The sequence below is a fragment of the Loxodonta africana genome, chromosome 1 (genome assembly GCF_030014295.1).
Source record: "Loxodonta africana isolate mLoxAfr1 chromosome 1, mLoxAfr1.hap2, whole genome shotgun sequence".
Lineage (NCBI taxonomy): Eukaryota > Metazoa > Chordata > Mammalia > Proboscidea > Elephantidae > Loxodonta > Loxodonta africana.
In genome coordinates, this window is record NC_087342.1 from 194,011,407 (window position 1) to 194,032,930 (window position 21,524).

General features: G+C 37.0%; 1 protein-coding gene across 2 annotated transcripts in view; it reads right to left on the reverse strand.

Annotated features, from left to right (window-relative positions):
• Positions 1-2,661: 2,661 nt before the first annotated feature.
• THEMIS (thymocyte selection associated) overlaps positions 2,662-21,524 on the reverse strand; it is a 217,905-nt gene continuing 199,042 nt past the window's right edge. The window contains exon 6 of one of the 2 annotated variants that reach the window (XM_064290654.1): positions 2,662-6,327. In XM_064290654.1, coding sequence (XP_064146724.1) covers positions 6,296-6,327 — 32 coding nt within the window. In that variant the 3' untranslated portion in view covers positions 2,662-6,295. The remainder of the gene's footprint in view (positions 6,328-21,524) is intronic. The other variant, XM_003404025.4, reaches the window with a different exon arrangement.

Here is a 21,524-nt window from a genome sequence, read left to right on the forward strand (position 1 = left end):
CACCAACTTTATATGGAAAGAAAAGAGTCCCCAGGTAAGTAAAGCATTATTGAGAAAGAAGAACAAACTAGGAGACCTCACACTTCCTGACCTCAGAACCTACTATGCAGCCAAGGTAGTCAAAACAGCCTGGTACTGGTATGACAGACACATAGACTGAAGGAACAGAATTGAAAACCCAGAAATAAATCCATCCACCCATGGACACTTGATCTTCAACAAAGGATTGAAGTCCATTAAATTAGGGAGAGATAGTCTCTTCAACAAACGGTACTGGCAAAACTGGATATTTGCAGAAAAATGAAACAGGAGCCATACCTCACACTATACCCAAAAACCAACTTAAAATGGATCAAGACCTAAATGTAAACCTAAAATTATAAATATCATAAAAAAAAAAAATAGAAAATACTAGGGGTCCTAATTTATGGCATAAATAAAATATAAGCATACTAAAAATGCAAAAACTCCAGAAGATGAACTAGATAACTGGGACCTTATTAAACACCTACATCCTTCAAAAGACTTTTACCAAGAAAGTAAAAAGAGAACCCATAGATTGGAAAAAAATCTTTGCCAATGGCATATCTGATAAAGATTTAATCTTTAAAATATACAGAAAGCTTCAACAATTCAACAACAAAAAGACAAACAATTCAATCATAAAATTGACAAAGGACATGAACAGATGACACTTTACCAAAAGAGGACATTTGGGCAGCCAACAAATATATGAAAAATGCTCATGATCATTAGCCACTAGAGAGATGCAAATCAAAAGTTGTATGAGATACCATCTCGCCTCTGCAAGAATGGCACTGATCAAAAACAAAACAAAACAAACAAACAACTTGTTGGGAGATTGAAACTCTCATACACTACCGGTGAGAATGTAAAATGGTATAGCCACTATGAGGAATGATATGACAGTTCGTTAAAACGCTAGAAATAGAAATAACATATGATCCAGCAATCCCATTCTTAGGTATATATCCTAGAGAATAAGAGCCTGATTAAAAAAAAAAAAAATGTGAATAAACATATGCACACACATGTTCACTGCAGCATTATTCAAAATAGCAAAACGATGGAAACAACCTAAGTGCCCATGAATGGATAAACAAACTATAGTACATACATATAATGGAATACTATGCAACAATAAAGAACAATGATGAATCTTGGAAGCATCTCATTACAGGGATGAATCTGGAGGATATTGTGCTGAAGGAAATCAGTCAATCACAAAAGGACATATATTATATGAGATCACTATTATAGAAAGTCAAGAAAATGTTTTCCCACAGAAAGAAACAATCTTTGATGGTTACCAGGGAGGGGAAGAGGGTATAGAAGGAAAATCACTAACTATAGTGTAGACATGTATTAACTTCGGTGAAGGGAAAGCCAATTCACAGCATAGGGGCATTCAGCACAATTTGACCAAGGCAAAGGAAGACACTGAGAGGAACGCAAAAAAAAAAAAAAAAAAAAAAAAGTAATCACAGTGTGATCATTAAAATTGTGTGTCACCTTGGCTGGACCATGATTCTCAGTGGTTTGGCACTTATGTAACTATATAATCACCTCCATGATGAAATCTGCTATAAGGTACCACCCTTTGAAGAGATGAACCAGACATTTGGTGACAATTTGATAACATTAGGCCCCTACCACCCTGGGAAAGTCTATGGTTTTTCTGACTGGAATTGACACATATTTCAAGTATGAGTTTACCTTTCCTGTCCATAGAGCCTCAGCCAGCACCAGCATTTGAGAATTCACAGAGTCTCTGTTTTACCAGCGTGGGATCTTGCTTAACATCACCTCAGACCAAGCAACATAATTTGCCACAAGGGAGATGCATTAATGCACCACACCATCCCCATGGAATACGTTGGTTCTTCATGCCATACCATCTGGAAGTTGATGACCTCTTGGAACTGGAACTGACTCTTGAGGGTCAACTGAAGTACTAATATGGTGGTGAAATTCATGCTCCAGGGTTCTCTTGGGATCAGACTAGTAAGATTAGAATGGACTTTTCATCTATTTTTTCCTGTTTCTTTCACTGTCATACAGGCTTCTCCTGAGAACATTTGCTCAATAAACCACTTATGTAAAAATCTCTAACTCAGCCTGTGATCCTAAGGAATCTGAGCTAAGACAATAAGAACCAGATGAGTAGTCGTTATGGTAAATAAGTGTGCAAATGGGAAAAAAAGAAAACATAAAGCAGGAAAGGTGCAAGTCCCCAACAATAAAAAGCCTATACCAAACACTTTATATATAATTTGACCAGACTAGACCCATTGCCATCGAGTGAATTCCAACTCGTAGGCCAGCATGCCTCAAGCATAGGTAGTGAGAAGAGGAGCACAGTGGAGAGGAGGCAAGAGAGGTAGCAGGAACAGTTAGTGTAGCATTTTGCGGATCTTTTTAGGGATTTTGGCTTTTACCCTGAGTGAGGTGGGAAGAACCTGAGATATGAAATGGTACATGCTTTAATGATATCATTCTGGCTGCTATAATGAGAATACCTAGCAAGGGCAGCAGTGGGGATAATGATTACCAGGTTATTGCAATAATCCAGAAAAGAGAAGATTGAAGCTTTGACCTCAGTGGTAGAAGTGGAAGCAGTAAGAAGTAATAAATTGTGGAAATATTCTGATTGTGGGACCAAAATAATTTGCTGATGGGTCATATGTGAGGTATGAGAATAAAGATAGGATTTAATTGTTAGTTCAAATTTTTTGGCTTGAGCAACAGAAAGGATGGAGTGTCCCTTTACCATGGGGAAGACTGATTTAAGAGCAAATTTGGGGAAGTTGAGAGATTGGTTTTGAACATGTTAAGTTGGAGATGCTTACTGGATACATTTAAGTGGAAAAATAAAGTAAGTAGTTGGATTCATAAGTCTGGAGTTCAACTTGTGATCTGGGGTGGGAACATAGTTTTGGGAATCTTAAGCATATACCCCAAAACCAAACCAAGCCCAGTGCTGTCAAGTCGATTCCAACTCATAGTGACCCTATAGGATAGAGTAGCACTGCCCCATAGAGTTTCCAAGGAGCGCCTGTTGGATTTGAGCTGCCAGCCCTTTGGTTAGCAGCCGTAGCACTTAACCACTATGCCACCAGGGTTTCCTCTTAAGCATATAAATGCCACTTAAAGCCAAGAGACCCAGTGACATTACCCAAAGTGTGAGAGGAAATGAAAAGAGTCAATGCCTGAGTTATGATGGCCTCCACACACTGATAACCACCTTATATTGCCATCATGCTACTAACCTACCATCATTTAAAGGTGTTTTTCTAGCAGTGTTGAGATGTCCTGAATCCGCTGTTTTACTCTTCATTAATAACCAGGTTGGAGAGAACAGTCTATTAAAGAAGTTTATTTCTTTTATGATTTTTGAAACTGCTTAATGAGTGTAGAAATTGAATGCATGCTACCTTTAAATCTTGTTTCCTTTATTCTGTATTTGTGCATTTAATTTTTCGACCCAAAGGTAGGACTTTGCCTTAATACCTACTACTTTTATTCTATTGGCTTCAATTTTATTATTCCAGTCTAAAAGGATATATTTAGATCCTAATTTTGACTTTTCCTCCCCATAAATTTTACATATCCACCTCCTTTTAGAAAGTGATTTGTATCATAAGCCTTTGGATAAACCTCCCAATGTCTCATTAATGTTGACTTTGATATAAAAGCAAATACTTTTTTATATGAAAGTTCTTGTTGTAAGAATTGAGTCTGGACATCTCAATGACACTCATTTCTCTCTCTATTCCTTACTCCTTTTCCATTCCGCATCTCAAAATCACTAGTGTGATTCAATTCCGAAGAGGGTAGCATTACCCACTAAACCCACTGCTGTCGAGTCAATTCCAACTCATAACGACTCTATAGAACAGAGTACAACTGCCCGATAGAGCTTCCGAGGAACTCCTGGCAGATTCAAACTGCCGACCTCTTGGTTAACAGCCATAGCACTTAACCACTACACCACCAGGGTTTCCAATCTTGGCAGCTCTGTCTATGCAGCCTGATGATGTTGTGAAATTCGACCACTGTGCTTAGCGCGAGAGATACAGCCAACCTCTTCCTGAGCAGTGAAGAACTGATTACAATTCTGGTTAAAGAATATTTTAACCTAATTGTTACAGGCATATTTGTTGTTGTTATTTGTCATTGAGTTGAAGTTAACTCATGGCAGCCTCATGTAGCCTGAGAAGAATGGTGCTCCATAGGGTTTTCAATGGCTGATTTTTTGGAAGTAGCTCACCAAGCCTTTCTTTCAAGGCACCTCTGGGTTGACCTGAACCACTGACCTTAAGGGTAGCAGCCAAGCACATTGACCATTCGCACCACCCAGGGACTCCTATAGAAACATAAAAAAAAAAAATTCCACATGGCAGAGAATATGCAAACACAAATGAAAGTTAGAAAATTTATTTTCAGTCTTCCAAAATAATCCATAGGGGCTCATAAAGGTTGCTACATTCTTCAATAACAAGTCTGCTCTTAAAAAAAGGAAGGAAGACAGAGCTGTACAATATATAAAAGGACTTAACATTAAGTTAGAAATGTTACATAGTATTTCCACTGGAAAGCCCTTGATGATTTACAACCAAACTAAGACATGCACTCTCTTAATTTTCTAATCAGTGAATTGTACTTACTGAAAGTACAAATTTAACTTTTCTCAGATATGAAAAAAGAAATACTAAATATTCATTATTATTTGAAAAATAACAGATTGGTCTGTCAGTTCTGAATTCAAGAACACCAAGGTGTAGTTTGTCAAAGTTGTTTGGTTGAGTCAGGATTCTCTAGGGATTTTAATAATCAAATGTGGGGACAGAAACTTTGAAAAGGTTTTATTCTCATGGGCACAACCAGGCCTGATAAATAAAATTGAAACCATTCCAGAAAATTTCAGAAATTATAGATTGTAAAAGTTATTACCACAATCAATTCACTAAATAATTTTTGGGTACTGGAAATCAGGATTCATTCCCACTTAATTTAAAAAAGGTAATGGGAAATAATCTAAATCAGAATATAAATGTTATAGGAAAGAACTTTAATTTTTTTCTTTGTAAAAGGTGTCTCACGATTTGTTGTCTTCAGAAACTCCTTGCGTTAAATCAGTGAAAAAATTTCTATACATAATGTAACAGTGTTTGTAAAGAGCATGACCTATGAACCCAGAAACCCAACTCCTAAGTCCTAGGATTGCTTTAAATTTCTGTGTAATTTTAACCAGATAACTTCTCTGTCTCTTCATTTTGTTAGAGGCAAAATAATATTGTCCTTGACTACTTAATAAATAGTGATAAGACAAACTGTCAAAACGTAACAGCCTAAAGTAATTTTTTCTTAATCTAGCAAGGGTAAAAGAGTTATTCTAATGTACAACTAAGAATTACTTTGGTTTCTAGTCAATCAAATTTATTATCACTCATTATAATTCTGTCGCCTTTTCTTTCCTTTCCATCAAATATTATGATTAACAAAATGGATTTCTTATAATCGTAATAACCACTCATCTAAAGTGTTATCTAGTACATAGTACATAAAATTATAAGGCATACTATCAAAAATCTGGTGATATTGCAGGCAGGATGTTGAATTCTGATTGTTGGGGAGTACAGAAGAATGAGAAGGTTATGGAAAACTCCTATGGCTCACGATGGCTTGGGGTGTTGAGCCTCAAAGATATTTATTTACACTGTATTTATAAAACAAGCTGAAAATGTGAAGTCAAACTCATTTCCATAGCTCCAAGGAGATCACATAAGAAACCTGAGTATTTTAAATCATTCTCAGATATAATCATTTTTTAAAGTTCTTCTTAACAGTAATGATGATAAGACTAGAAAAATTGCAAAACAAATTTTGATAAAAAAAGAAAATATTGTGCTAATTTTACTCAGAGACTGAAAAATCAAATTAAGTTTTGATTGCTTCGTTGTTGGTAGTGGAATTAAGAACCACAAAGAGAAAAAAAAATTTTTTTGCACATTAAATAAATAGGTCCTAAATAACAAGGAAGCTATACATACAGATATTGGCACAACAGAACAAAGTGTGTAGATCTTATATCATAGGTTCCTCTTTAAGTTTTATCCTGTTAAAACTTTTAAAATTGTTTTCTCATTGGCATTGACCAGTCGAGTTTCTTCTGGGTCCATTGGGGAATGGCTGTTTTTTAGCTAGAAGGCAATATTTACTTTTCCATTGTAACATTTATGTTCACTGCCCAAGTGGCTTCAGTCGCATCTTGTTATTTTTGATGTTTTTCACTTTGGGAGGTTTCTGTAAGTAAACAAAAAATAAGAGAGGTCCATCAGAAATGCTTATTAAAAATAACCAGCAAGGAAGCTGTCTGCTTTCAAATACTGATTATAGAACACTCACACACATATATGTTTCTTGAGAAATAATTGGGAACAAAATAAAAAGAACTCCCCCCCGCCCAAAAAGTAAACTCTTCAGAAATAAACTTGGTATTTCCATGAGGCAGGAGATAATACTCTAAATTTGTAAAGTGTTTTTTGGTTTACAAAATGCTTTACTTTGCATTTTGTTTTGTCCTTATAAAAACTCTATTATGTAGGTAGGTAATACAAGGCCATGGTGAAGTTAAGAAGTTCCCCCCAACCCCACCTACACCAGTCACACACGCTAGTCAGGGCCTGAAGCTGATTGTGGTCTGAAACTGATTCCAGACCCAACACTCTATGGCTGTAGCACAGGCCTATCTAGTAGACAGCAAACTTAGGGGAATACTAAGGACCACAGAGGAGGAAAATATACCTACATACATTAACTAAAGAAAAAGCAACATTTCTCAAGCATAAGTTGAATGATCTAAAGCTTCTAATTAATATATGCATAGAGCTCACATTAGCACATTATATCCAACTCATGTGACACAAGCTACACTTCAAATAGGAATTCTGTCTGTCTGTCTTCAGGCAAGACACTTTACCTCTTTCCACAATGGCTTTGTGGACCAATGAAGGTTTGGGGCTAAAGAAAAAAGCAAAATACAAACTCTAACAGCAAGCAATACAATGGTCAAGAAGGGCACAAGCTCTTCAATACAGCTACTGTACTAAGCAAACAAACAAACAAAAACACCAAAATGGTTGCTCTTGAGTCTAGTTGATTCCAACTAATGGCAACCCCATGTGTGTCAGAATAGAATCGTGTTCTATAGGGTTTTCAGTGGGTGATTTTTCTTCCAAGGTGCCCCTGAGTTGACCTGAACCACCAATCTTCACCTCTCCTTCCCCGGCAGCACTCAGGGACTCCTCTATTGTAAGAGAGTTCTGTTAAATGCTAGTCATTTGGACTTGGAGAGGAATCCTCTAAGGCTTACGACCTTCAGTACTCATTAGCCTATGATTTCCTCCCTGTCCCCCTACTTGTCTCTCCCTCTCTTTTCCTTCCTTCCCTCCTTCTTTCCTTTCTTCCTTCCCTCCTCCCTTGAATCCATTTTTTCTTTCTATGTACTAACTGTATAACCTTAAGTAAGTTATCGAACCTTTAAGTGCCTCATTTCCTCATCTTAAAAAAAAGGATGATCAAGAAATAACGCCTGTTAAAATTGTTTGGAAACCCTGGTAGGGTTGCTATGAGTCGGAATTGACTTGACGGCACTGGGTTTGGTTTTGTTTTTTTTATTAAAATTGTTACAAAAATTAAATGACTTAATAAATGTAAATCTTAATAAACATAAAGAGCCTAAAACTGTCTTACCAATTATTAGCTGTTTTTATTATGTATGTGGAGTACAAACAATATACAGCTTTGTAACCTGTGAGGATGTCAAAACAGGAAGATACAGAATTTCTTCATACATCATGTAAATTCCACTTGTTGTTGTGCCCCATCCAGTTCAATTCCGACTCGTAGTGACCCCATTTGACCAAGTAGAACTGCCCCATAGGGCTTCTTAGGCTGTAATATTTACAGCAGCAGATCATCAGGGTTTTTTCCCACAGGATGGCTGGTGGGTTCAAATCGCTGACCTTTCAGTTAGCAGTTGAACACTCAATCATTGCACCATCAGGGCTCCTTTAATTCCCCTAACAGCCTGATTATGTTTTCCTTTGTCAACATCTCCCATCATTTTTACTTGAGGATGAGGGGTGGGGGAAAGACAGTCTGGGCTCCATGCACTCCTTGATTTCATTCCTTTTCCTCATGATCCACTATCCTTAGATTTTTGTGTATTACTTATATCACAAGCAGCAAGGAAACCACACACTGTAGAATTGTATAGATGAAAGGACACAGGGTTTTGGGGCAGTAGGCCCAGATTTAATTCTATCACGGTCTTTGGGATTTTTTCTTTAAAAAGGGATAACAACAATATTGTTCCTTCACAGTGTTGCTTTTCTTGGGTGGGAGGGGGTTGGGAATGAGGACAAATGAAGAGGATAAGTTGTAGTACATACAGAAATGGAATTTGAACACCTAGGTCTTATTCTCATTTATACAACTTAATGGTTGTGTCTTGAGGAATCTCTGAATTCCATTTCCTTATCAGAGAATAAGTTTTGATAATAATAACTGAATCATAGAGTTGAAAAAACGTCAAATGAAATAATGGGCCTGAAAATGCTTTGTAAAATATAAAGTGCAACAGAAATACAACTTGCTATTACCATCTCATATTCACATAAACCTATTATATGCCTGCACTTTGAAAGTTCAATCTGTCATCTTGACAGTTATTAGTCTCACTCTCCCTTGTCAATAAGATGATTTAAGAGAATACATACTTAAGCAGAAAAATGGAAGGTGAGGAAATTAGGATAATTAGATTATCTCAAAATAAAATAATACAATCTAAATAATCTTTATTTTGGAAGGAGTCTTTTAAGTCACCCCAGCCTGCCTGATTTAGTCCAATCTTCTACTCTGTATAGGGATGTTCTACATACTGTCTAAGGGGCCCTGGTGGCATGGTGGTTAAGTGCTCGGCTGCTAAAAAAAAGATCGATGGTTTTGAACCCACCAGCCACTCTGCGGAAGAAAGATGTGGCGTCTGCTTCCATAAAGATTCCAGTCTTGGAAACCCTATGGAGCAGTTCTATTCTGTCCTATAAGGTTGATATAAGCCAGAATTGACTCAACGGCATAGGGTTTTGATTTGGTTTACACATCGTCAATGCTCTAGCGGCCAGCTAGAGTTGACTCAGAAGAAGATTTCACATTGAATAGAAACTGTTCCTTATCACGTTACACCACAGGATCACATTAACATTCAAGAAATCATAAAACATGCAGGGATTTTTTTTCCTGATAATTATTTAGGTTTTAAAATCTGAATTGCTTTAAAACCATTAACTTTTTTGGCATTCATCATCCATCCTGAAATGTCAGAAGTTTAATATGAAGTTAATGTGCCTTAGAATGAATAGAATATTCGCTTAACCAATTGTTTAGATGATGAAATTAACTGACGGATTTGGAATTGTGTACTGAGTTGGTCGGAGATCAAGCCAAAAACTTTGTCCCTAGAAGGATAGACATTAGAATGTAGTTTTCGTTTGTGTTCTCTAAAAAGTACGGACTGAAGAAGCATACTTCAATAACCAAAATGTACATTTTTGTAAGAATAAGATATTATTAAATTCACGAAATGAAGTTTTATATGTATAAAATGGCATGGGTAATTGTTTGGATGAGAGAATTAAAATGAAAGAAAAATCTCCATTTTCTCTTACTTTACAGGAATTGAATTCAATTATATCTAAAACTGCTTTACACTCTAGAATCTGAGTATAGAACAAGCTGATAATCCCTGCCTTTATGGCACACTTATCATGTGTGGGGAGATGGGGCTAAAGAAAAAAGCAAAATACAAACTCTAACAGCAAGCAATACAATGGTCAAGAAGGGCACAAGCTCTTCAATACAGCTACTGTACTAAGCAAACAAACAAACAAAAACACCAAAATGGTTGCTCTTGAGTCTAGTTGATTCCAACTAATGGCAACCCCATGTGTGTCAGAATAGAATCGTGTTCTATAGGGTTTTCAGTGGGTGATTTTTCTTCCAAGGTGCCCCTGAGTTGACCTGAACCACCAATCTTCACCTCTCCTTCCCCGGCAGCACTCAGGGACTCCTCTATTGTAAGAGAGTTCTGTTAAATGCTAGTCATTTGGACTTGGAGAGGAATCCTCTAAGGCTTACGACCTTCAGTACTCATTAGCCTATGATTTCCTCCCTGTCCGCCTACTTGTCTCTCCCTCTCTTTTCCTTCCTTCCCTCCTTCTTTCCTTTCTTCCTTCCCTAATCAAAATAAAGAAGTAAAAGGTACAATATATTAGATAGCATAAGAGAGATAGGCAGTGCCAGGTAAGAAAAAGTCAATTTTTTCCTAAAGCATTAATTGGGACCAATTAATTGGTCATATTCTGCTTATTTTGCCTCTCGGAAACTTTGCATGCCAGTCTAAAATTGCCCAATCTGATTGCCAACAGAAAACCAGCAACAAGCACGCCTACCTTCTTTAGGAGTCAGCTTGGTTATGAAATGTGGTGTTCTAAAATCTCTTCTTCACATTTTTCAGCTGGGTTTTTCATTTACACTTTTATATCTGTACCTATCCTCTAGTTTCCTTTCTAGGTCAACTTTTGTAATTAAGTTGTTGGTTGAAATTGAATAAACAAATGATCCCAGTTAATAGCTGCTTTGTTCTCTCATTTGTAATGATTAAGTTGATATTGCTTCATTTTTCAGATAAGATTTGTATCTGTGCCCCCAGCAACTGTTTTTGCACACAGAAAATGTAGGATAGGTGTCATACATTATCTGTCAAGTGCAGTGCCTGTTACTGGTGCTGTCTCTCGGATGGCTCGGAATGGAAGCCTGGGCTTCACATATTTATTTAAGAAATACTTATTGAGCACCTTCTATGAACGAGGCACTCTTTTAGAATCTGAGTATAGAACAAGCTGATAATCCCTGCCTTTATGGTACACTCATCATGCGTGGGGAGATGGATAATCAAAATAAAGAAGTAAAAGGTACAATATATTAGATAGCATAAGAGAGATAGGCAGTGCCAGGTAAGAGATTATAATTTCTAGTAAGATGGTTATGGAAGTGATCTCTTGAAGCTAACAGCTGAGGAAAGTCCTAAAGAAGGCAAGGCTTAAAGCCAAGTGGATATCTGGGGGAAGATCATGACAAATAGAGAAAATAGCCCACGCAACCCTTAAGGATGGAGCTCACCCAGAGATTTTGAGGAAAAATTAGGAGACCAATGCAGCTAGAACATTAAGTCCAGAACAAAAAAACACACCCACTGCTGTCGAGTGCATTTCAACTCACAGCTACCTAACAGGACACAGTAGAACTACCCCATAGTGTTTCCAAGGCTGTAAATCTTTATGGAAACAGACTGCTACATCTTTCTCCTGAGGAACAGATGGTGGATTCAAACTGCTGACCTTTTGGTTAACAGCCAAGAGCTTCAACCACTGTGCCACCAAGACTCCTAAGAGCAGTAAGAAAAGGGGAGAAATAAGAGGCCACTGGAAGATTTGAGGCAAAGAGTCACATAATCTGACTTCTGTTTTAACACACATACTCTGGCTATTGTGTTGAGAATGGACAGTATGGGACAATGGCAGAATCAGACTAGTTAGGAAGCAAAGCCAAGAATTCAAATAAGAGGTGATAGTGGTTTCTATCAGGTTGATAGCAGTGGGCATGATAAAAAATGATCATATTCTAGATACTGCTTGAAGATAAAGCCAAGAGGAATTGCTGACAGATTGAGTGTGATGAGTAAGAAGGTGAAAGGTGTTCATATTTCTTCTGCATTATTTTTCAAAGTATGGTCAATAGACCCTCTGCATCAGAATCACCTGAGAAAGGTCTTCAAATAGATTCCTAGTTCCTACCTGAGAACTTCTGCATCAAAGTGTAAAAACAGAGGATAGCAAACTTTTTCTCTAAATGATCATGTAATAAATATTTTAGGCTTTGTACATGGTTTCTCACAACTGTTCAACTCTCTCCATATACTATCGAAGTAGCCGTAGACAATATGGAAATGAAAGAGTGTGGCTGTGTTCCAATAAACTTAATTTCTGACTTTGAAATTTAAATTTCATATAATTTTCATGTGTCAGAAAATACATGAGATTTTTTTCAACATTTTAAAAATGAAGAAGAAAAATATTCTTAACTCATGTGCTGCACGAAAATAGGCAGTGGACCAGATTTAGCCTATGAGCCATAGTTTGCCAACTTTGTTTTAGAGAGCAAGTCCCAGGAATATGTATTTTAACATGCTCCTTAAGTGATTTTTATGCACAAGAACTTAGAGATCACTGAAATAAATTTAGAGAATTATTGTCATCTGTTCCTTTTTACCTTACTTAGCTTGTTGGTCAGAATAAAGATTAGCTTCTTGGGTGAAATAAGAACTGGAATTGGTTTGGATTACTGGATAAAAGAAAGGCTTTTACCTGCAACAAAGAAAACAGGTTAGAAGAAAGAGGAGAAGAAATAAAAGTGAGAAGATTAGAAGTTATTCATGGGGAAATTGGAGACTCAAGGCTTATTATTTTTTATTAACCTTTTAACTTAAAAAAAAATGCTTTTACAATTAAAAAGAATCAATGATTTGCAGAAGAGTCCATAAAGGTCAAGGACACAGGTCTTCATATGAACTTGGCCCATGTTGATACTGTCTTCTACCCAAGTTAACATACCATCAATGGTCTTAATAAAAATATTTTTTCGATATATGAAAGGATAATAAGAAAATATATAAATTGCACACCAGGCACACAGCTCATTGCAGCTACTATACATAAGGTTGTAGTTGTTAAACGTCTGCACCATGACATTTCTTCTTTTTTTTTTTTTTCATTTAACTGGCACAGTGGTTAAGAGCTCGGCTGCTAACCAAAAGGCGCGCAGTTCAAATCCACCAGACGCCCCTTGGAAACCCTATGGGGAGTTCTACTCTGTCTTTTAAGGTAGCTCATAAAAAAAAAAAAAAAAAAAAAAAAAATTTTTTTTTATGAGTTGTAATCTACTGGCCGGCAACAGGTTTGGCTTTTTTTTCTTTTAATCTTTCAGTTGCTCCTTCTTTCTAGTGTTATACCCAAATCATAAAGTAATGTGGGGAAAACAAGAAAGGAGTTGATTTACTTGAGGCAATTCTTAATCACAGTCGTGTTACCAAAATAATGGTCATTCTGGATTATAAAAAAATGATTTCATTTCTTCATATAGAGAGCATTGCTCAACTTTCCTTCTATTTTGCTTTCATGTCCTTTGTTCCTAGGTTTAGAGCACCATTTTATTCCTGAGACTGAATCAAATAACACTTGATTATTTTTATTTCGAAGAAAATAATTTAAAAAAATAAACTCTCATGCAGTTTCAAGCCTCAAAAGATAGACCTAAAACTACTAGCAAGCCCTAAGATGTACTTTGAACTTGAAACTGAAACCACTCCCAGTGGTCACCTTTCATTCAAACAACAGATTGGCATATAAAATAAAAAATATCACCTGTGAATACTGTGATCCCTTAAATAACCAACTATATGAGACCGAGCAGTCAGAATTTACCCTAAAACAAAGATAAGAAGTTAAGGAGAGGCAGGGAAGCTAGATTAGTGAAAACAACAAAAAGAATGGAAATAATGAGAATATTGGCATATTGTGAAAAATGTAACCAGTGTCATGGAACAATGTATAAAAATGTTTAAATGGAAATTGTCTTCGTTATCTAGTGCTGCTATATTAGAAATACCACAAGCAGATGTCTTTAACAAAGAGAAATTTATTTTCTCACAGTCTAGGAGGTTAGAAGTCCAAATTCATGGTGCCAGCTCCAGGGGAAGGCTTTCTCTTTATGTTGGGTCTGGGGGAAAGTCCTTGTCATCAATCTTGCCCTGTCCTAGGAGCTTCTCAGTTCAGGGACCTCGTGCCCAAAGGACACAATCCCCTCCTGGTTCTTCACTCTTGGTAGTAGGAGGTCCCCCGTCTCTCTGCTTGCTTCTCTCTTTTATATCTCAAAAGAGATTTACCTTAAACACAATTTTAATGTTGTAGATTGAGTCCTGCCTCATTAACATAACAGCCTCTAATCTTGCCTCATTAACGTCACAGAGGTAGGGTTTACAACACATAGGAAAATCACATTAGATGACAAAATGGTGGACAATCACAGGATATAGGAATCAGGCCTAGCCAAATTGACACATATTTTCTGGGGGACACAATTTTATCATAACAGAAACCTAATTTGCTATGTAAGCTTTCACCTAAAACACAATAAAATATTAAAAAACAAAAACATAGCCTCTGTAGGTAGATTCCCTGGTTCCCAATGCTGGCCCCTCAACCCACTCATTTTGAAAAAAAAAAAAAAAAACTACTAGCCAATAGCTTTTGGATCTTTTTAAGAACTTCTTAATGGGAAAAATAATAAGTTTATCAGTCACTAATAAGTATAATAAAAACTGTAAGAGTAGAAATGATGAGAAAAGAAAAGAAATGGAGGACAGAAAAAGACTTCAAACTGACCATCTCAATAATCTCTCTTGGTTTAACTAAGAGTTGAAAGATATTTTTCAACTAAGAATTGAAAGATGTTTTTCTTCAAATCCCTCATAGATTCATTTGTAAACGCACATGAGAAATAGGGTTAATATTATGCCACAGTAAGCAATATTAGTGGGAATTGATTTTACAGCAATGGGCTAATCAATATGCAGTGTTAAATAAAATCCATTGACTGAACTCTCTAATAATAATAATAATAATTTATCTAGTGTCTACTCTTTGCCCACCGCCCCCCTCCCCCCGTATGTCTGTTATACTGTGTGGCTTTGCGTGTTGCTGTGATGCTGGAAGCTATGACACCAGTATTCAAATACCAGCAGGGTCACCCATGGCGGACACGTTTCAGCTGAGCTTCCAGACTAAGACTGACTAGGAAGAATGACCTGGCAGTCTACTTCTGAAAAGACTCAGCTAGTGAAAACCTTATGAATAGCAGCAGAACATTGTTTGATATAGTGCCAGAAGATGAGTCCTTCTGGTTGGAAGGCACTCAAAAGACAACTGGGGAAGAGCTGCCTCCTCAGAGTAGAGCTGACCTTAATGATACGGATGGAGTCAAGCTTTTGGAACCTTCATTTGCTGATGTGGCACAACTCAAAATGAGAAGAACCAGCTGCAAACATCCATTAATAATCAGAAGGTAGAATGTATGAGATATGAATCTAGAAAAATTGGAAGTGGTCAAAAATGAAATGAAACACATAAACATTGATATCCTAGGCATTAGCGAGCTGAAATAATGTCACCTTGAAGACTAAGGTGGGCCTGACCCAAGCCATGGTATTTTCAATTGCCTCCTATGCATGGGAAAGCTGGACAATGCATAAAGAAGACCAAAGAAGAATTAATGCCTTTAAGTTGTGGTGTTGGAGAAGAATATTGACTATACCATGGACTGCCAAAAGAATGAACAAATCTGTCTTGGAAGAAGTACAACCAGAATGCTCCTTAGAAGCAAAGATGGCAAGACTACTTCTCCCATACTTTGGACATGTTGTCAGGAGGGATCAGTCGCTGGAGAAGGACATGATATTTGGTAAAGTACAGGGCAATGAAGAAGAGGAAGACCCTCAATGAGATGGATTGATACCATGGCTGCAACAATGGGCTTAAGCATAACAAAGATTGTGAGGATGGCGCAGGACTGGTCAGTGTTTCGTTCCATTGTACATAGGGTCACTATGAGTTAGAACCAACTCAACAGCACCTAAGAACAACACTCTTTGCCAGCCACATTATATAAATTTATGTGAGGTAGGTACTTTTACTCTCATTTTACAGATCAGGAAACAAAAGCAGAAAGAAATTAATTAATTGGCCCACAGTGACATTCTTTGAATTAGAGTTCAGCCTTGGCTCTGTTTGCAAAGACTGCACACTTATCACTCTATCTCACCACTTCCCAGAAAGATGCCCCAGTGGTTAATGTTCCTGCCCAGCCACAAATTAAGGAGACAGTAGAGTAAAAAGGAGAGGAGAGGAGAGGAGAGAAAAGAAAAGAAAAAGATTGTTTTGCCTAGACAACTGTTTTTCCCATTCAACATGGTATATGGTTTTGCTTTTATAATTAACATTCTGTTGATGAGATCTCTCATTGGTGACGGCTAACTAGTAAGGTTTTCCGTGAAGAGAAAGCACTGCAGGAAATTAATTAATCTCTAGAGATGAAGAGGGGCAAGGCTGTCAGTGCTCAAATAATTGCCTAATAGGAAATGATATTGCAGAATTGTTCAAAGAATGAAATGGCTGCAGGCTCTCCTTTCAGGATATTCTTAACCATTTAAACCTTTTGAGAAGAGGGAAATAGGTTGTGATAAAATGAAGAGTAATCTTATAACATTTTACTTTAGGCTGTCGGTATTTCCAAACTAAAGTAGTATTCTCTAGAAATATGAGAGAAATTCTACTCGTGTCATTATTTGTTTATATTATGGAAAATCCGCACTGATGTCAAATAGAAAGACAAGAGATTTATCAGATATTCTTACTGTCTATTTGAGATTACGCAATATTTTAAATTACAGATTTTCTAGTCCTATAGGGTCGCTATGAGTTGGAATCGACTCCACAGCACTGGGTTTGGTTTGGTTTTTGGTTTTTGAGGTAATAACAATTACTTTGCTTAGAATTACACACTACTTAGAATTACACTAAATTATTGGGATTTTCTTTTATTAAAATAAAAAAATGTGTTTTATGGTATCTATAAAAAAATTTTTTTTTTTTTTTAAAGTACATACCTCTAGATAATTTTCAGTCATTCAGTCAAGGTCCTTCATACAAAGTCCATGCCTTGTCTAATTCTCAAAATAGTTCTCATAGATAGCTGACTTTTATATTTTATTTACCATCATACAAATAAATTCTGAAGCTTAAACATGAGGTTAAAGTAAAATTCAATGTAAAGACTTCTTTCTTTTCCTGAAGATCTAATCCTTAGTCTTTAGCTTTCACCTTGGTATCAGAGAAGAGTTTTTCCATGGAACTTATTTCCTGTCCTCTGTTTAAGTTACCATGCTAAGTAAATTCCTAGATGTGGTGAGTCATCTCTTTGTGATTCTTGCTTAGAGTCAGCCAGTTTGAGCCCATCAGTTGCATTTCTCTATATCAGAATAGGCATAGAATCATATGCTGTCAGAGGTGACATGGCACAAAGATTACCTGGCTCACCTTCTGCTTTGGTGAGGAAAGTGAAGCTCACAGAAATGAAATGGTTCATGAAAGGCTACAAATCTCTTGTGGCAGAGCTGGGACTAGACCTGAGGGTACCTGAGTTTTGTTTTCTGGCCAATGTTATTCTCACTACTTGACAAGTCTAATTTACAGAATGTGAATGGTGGCATAGATTTAGTTTAAAGATATAACGATAATTAGGAGAACATAAATAAGGTTTCAAAAGGAAAGAATTACATTAGAAAATGTGGATCAGGAAAGTATAAAATTTGCTCAGTAGAGAACATTTACGTAGTACAAAAACAAACAGGCATATTTTAAAAATATTTTACCGTGTATTAGGTGAAAGTTTACACAGCAAATTAGGTTCCCATTTAACAATTTTTATACAAATTGTTCCATGACATTGGTTACATTTTTCACAATATGTCAACAGTCTCATTATTTCCATTCTGTTTGTTCTGTTTCCATTAATCCAGCTTCCCTGCTCCTCCTTAGCGTCTCAGCTTTGTTTTAGGGTAAATGTTGACATTTGGTCTCATATAGTTGATTATTTAAGGAAGTATAGTACTCATGGGTGACATTGTTTATTTTATAAGCCAATCTATTATTTGGGTGAAAGGTGACCACCAAGAGCTACTTCAGTTCCAAGTTCAAAGGATGTCTTAGGGTGGTAGTCTCAGGGTTTCTCTAATCTCTATCTCTCCAGTAAGTAGAAACAGGCATATTTTTAAAAAATATTATGCTCTCTGCTATAAAGATCACAGTTCCTAGAGGGACACATAAAGAGTAGGAGAGAAAATGTCTCCCTGTTTAGCCAGACAGATGTCCAGAAGCAATCACAGCAATTAACGAATGGACTTCATAATAACCAGACTCTCATCACAACTAAATAATCCTCCCATACTGACTGACTGACTTCCCCTTGAATGAAGAAAGTCACCTTGCCACTGGTAACTCCCCTTTCTTGGAGGTGGCTATTTGCAATGATTGATTCGGGGAGTATGAAAGCCTGGTCCCCTCACCTCAATTCCGGACAACTCTGAAGAACTATGTGAGCTCCAGAGATCCCTGTGGAATTGGTTGAGGTCTTTGTTGTGATTGTATCAAGGTTCAACTTCTCTTTCTGTCCAACCTTCTTCTGTTACTCTGCCTCAGGTGTCCTTCCTGAGGGTACATCCCAATAAACTTTCAACATGCAAATCATTCCAGGGAACTGGACCCGCAACAAATAGCTTAGTGAAATTATCTGCACTTATCACATGCCAGCTACTAAAAATTGTGCTTAAGCTGATTAAACAGTGAAGCCCACGGGCTCTTCCTGATCTATGGCTGCTGAGGTAAAATGAGGCCACAGGGAGGATCAGAGCATCCACATGTCTGCACAATTGGTGGTTTCTTGGACTCTGAAGAATTAGTTACTTATTTCCAAAGAAGGTTTCTAATCCCCTCTCAGATTCCTAGCATTCAGACAGACCATGAAATTCCCAAGAGGACACAGGTCTCAAGGGAAAAAAATACAGGCTGACTCAGAAACTGCAAGAGCCACATCAGGCAGGGAACATAATGTAGGGAAACAAAGTGTTTCTTAGCAATACACTTATAAAGCCTCAGTAATTAACTATAATAGGTATGATTCAATCAGAGTTTATTATTTATTATGTAGTATAGTAAATTTGCAGCCCTGTTGTCGCAGTGGTTAAAAGCTTGGCTACTAACCAGGAGGTCAGCAGTTTGAATCCACCATCCACTCTTTGAAAACCCTATGGGGCAGTTCTACTCTGTTCTATAGGGTTGCTATGAGTTGGAATGGACTCAACAGCAAAAGGTTTGGGTTTTTTTTGTTTGTTTTTTGGTTCATACTAACTTTTACCTATTTTATCTAATATAATGTTCAAAATAGCCCTAATGGGTAGCACTATTATTAACCCAATTTTGCAAATAAGGTGATAAAGATGTTAACAAATTGCTCATGTATCAACTAGGAGATAGGGGAGCCAACATCAAACATAGGAACCTGAGTTTGGACCACAAATTTAACCACTTAATCCTCCTACTTTCATTGGACTGTTGTTTTAGAAATTTATTGACAAAACAATGCATGGGGTTAAGAAGAATAATGTTCCTAAAGTAAGATGAGGGCATTGCTGAGCAACTAGAGTGAAGGGGAAAAAAAAAAAAAAAAAACAGAACAAAGGTCGTCTGGAGATGTGGCAAGGCATTCTCATCAGTGTCTTAGTGAAGAGGAGCTGGGGACTGACAGCACTAATTCTGAGTTAGCTTATTGTTTTCTAGATGGAGTAGAGTAAGCTTTCATCACAGCAAACCCTTTAGGTGTTTTCACTGAATTCCAAAATAAAAAAATTACGTTTAGCATAATTATTACATATACATTTGAAATTGTCCCACCTCGTCTAATTGAAAGAATAAGATCTGGGTGAAGTCTTGAAGGAGAAAAATTAGGGAAGCAGTATCTCTGTCTTAATAAAGCTCTTCAGTTTTTTGGTCTATGACACCCTACCAAACAAGCAAACAAAAAATTCATTGCAGTCAAGTCAATTCTGACTCACGGCAACCAAAATGTTACAGAGTAGAACTGCTCCACAGGGTTTTCTTGGCTATAATCTTTATGAAAGCAGATTTCCTGGCCTTTCTTCTACAGTGCTGCTGGGTGGGTTTGAATCACCAACCATAGGTTAGTAGTTGAGCGTAAACTGCTTGTACCACCAGTGACCTTTTACGATATGCTACAAAGGGTCTGAAATTGCCATGCTCATCACGAGACAACTTAGGAAATGACTGACTTATATCTCAGCAGTAAGGAGAAGGAAAACCCAGAAAGGGTATCATTTACCCAGCCTGAACTTCTATGTAGTTACTAAATATACAGAGATCAACTATCCATTCCAAGTATAGTAAATGTTAAGAATGGACCCAATTAGTCTTTTTTTCTTTTTTGATTAAGAAATATATTTTATATTCACAAGAAAATAATGAAGTTTGAAAATTGTATTTCTGTTTTACTTTACATTTGTATTTTTATGCACGGAATTATAATAACGATTATTCATAATGAAGAAAGAATCTGCAATTTATTGTATTTAAAAATGGAGAAGCAAATAAAAACACTATCCTGATGTGCTAACTAGATGATTTCTAAATAAATGAATGTTGAAATGAACTTAACCAGAGAAAGGAGATATTACATTATTTTCTTGAATGAAGGTGGTGTTATGGATTGAATTGTGTTGTCCCCCAAAAATGTTCATCAATTTGGCTAGGTCATGATTCCCAGTATTGTGTGATTGTCTACCATTTTGTCATCTGATATGATTTTCCTATGTGTTTTAAATCCTACCTCTATGATGTTAATGAGGCAGGATTAGAGGCTATTGTGTTAATGAGGCAGGACTCAATCTACAAGATTGGATCGTGTCTTAAGCCAATCTCTTTTGAGTTATAACCAAGAAAAGGGAGCAGAGAGAAGGAAGGTGGTGGGTACCTCATGCTACCGAGAGTGCAGAACCAGGAGTGGAGTACATCCTTTTGACCAGAGGTTCCTGAGCTGAGAAGCTCCTAGACCAGGGGAAGATTGATGACAAGGTCCTTCACCCAAAGCTGACAGAGGAAGAAAGCCTTTCCCTGGAGCTGGTACCCTGAATTCAGACTTTTAGCCTCCTAGATTGTGAGAGAATAAATTTCCCTTTGTTAAAGTCACCCACTTGTGGTATTTCTGTTATAGCAGCAACTAGATGAACAAGACAGGTGGAAAGTCTCACTTGCTCAGCACCACTGCTTTAATTCCAGGTTCTCTTTTTCCTTAAACCTATCGCTTGCAAGCAATATGTTCAAAATGGGTACTGCCCTGCTCTGTAACATATTCTGCACTAGTCACTTAGGGCACAGTGCTGCGATTGCTGCTGAATGAGCCCCTGTCCAAGGAGATGCACCCACAAGGCAGAGCAGATACCAAGGTTTCCGGTGACTGAAACAAACTTTGATGGCGGGAATTGTGTTATTTGGTACTTTTTAGGATCCACAGTCTTAAAGAAAAAAAAATAGTTTCCAATGAATTAATAATGGCTTGAGACTCAACACATTGCAGCAATTTTCACTACAGTAGTTGTTTCTTTTATAGTTATACTTGATTAGTACTAGAAATTTGGAGGAATTGCAATATGCATGATTTTCAAAGCCCTTTACAAAATTTCATTTTTATCACTTGGA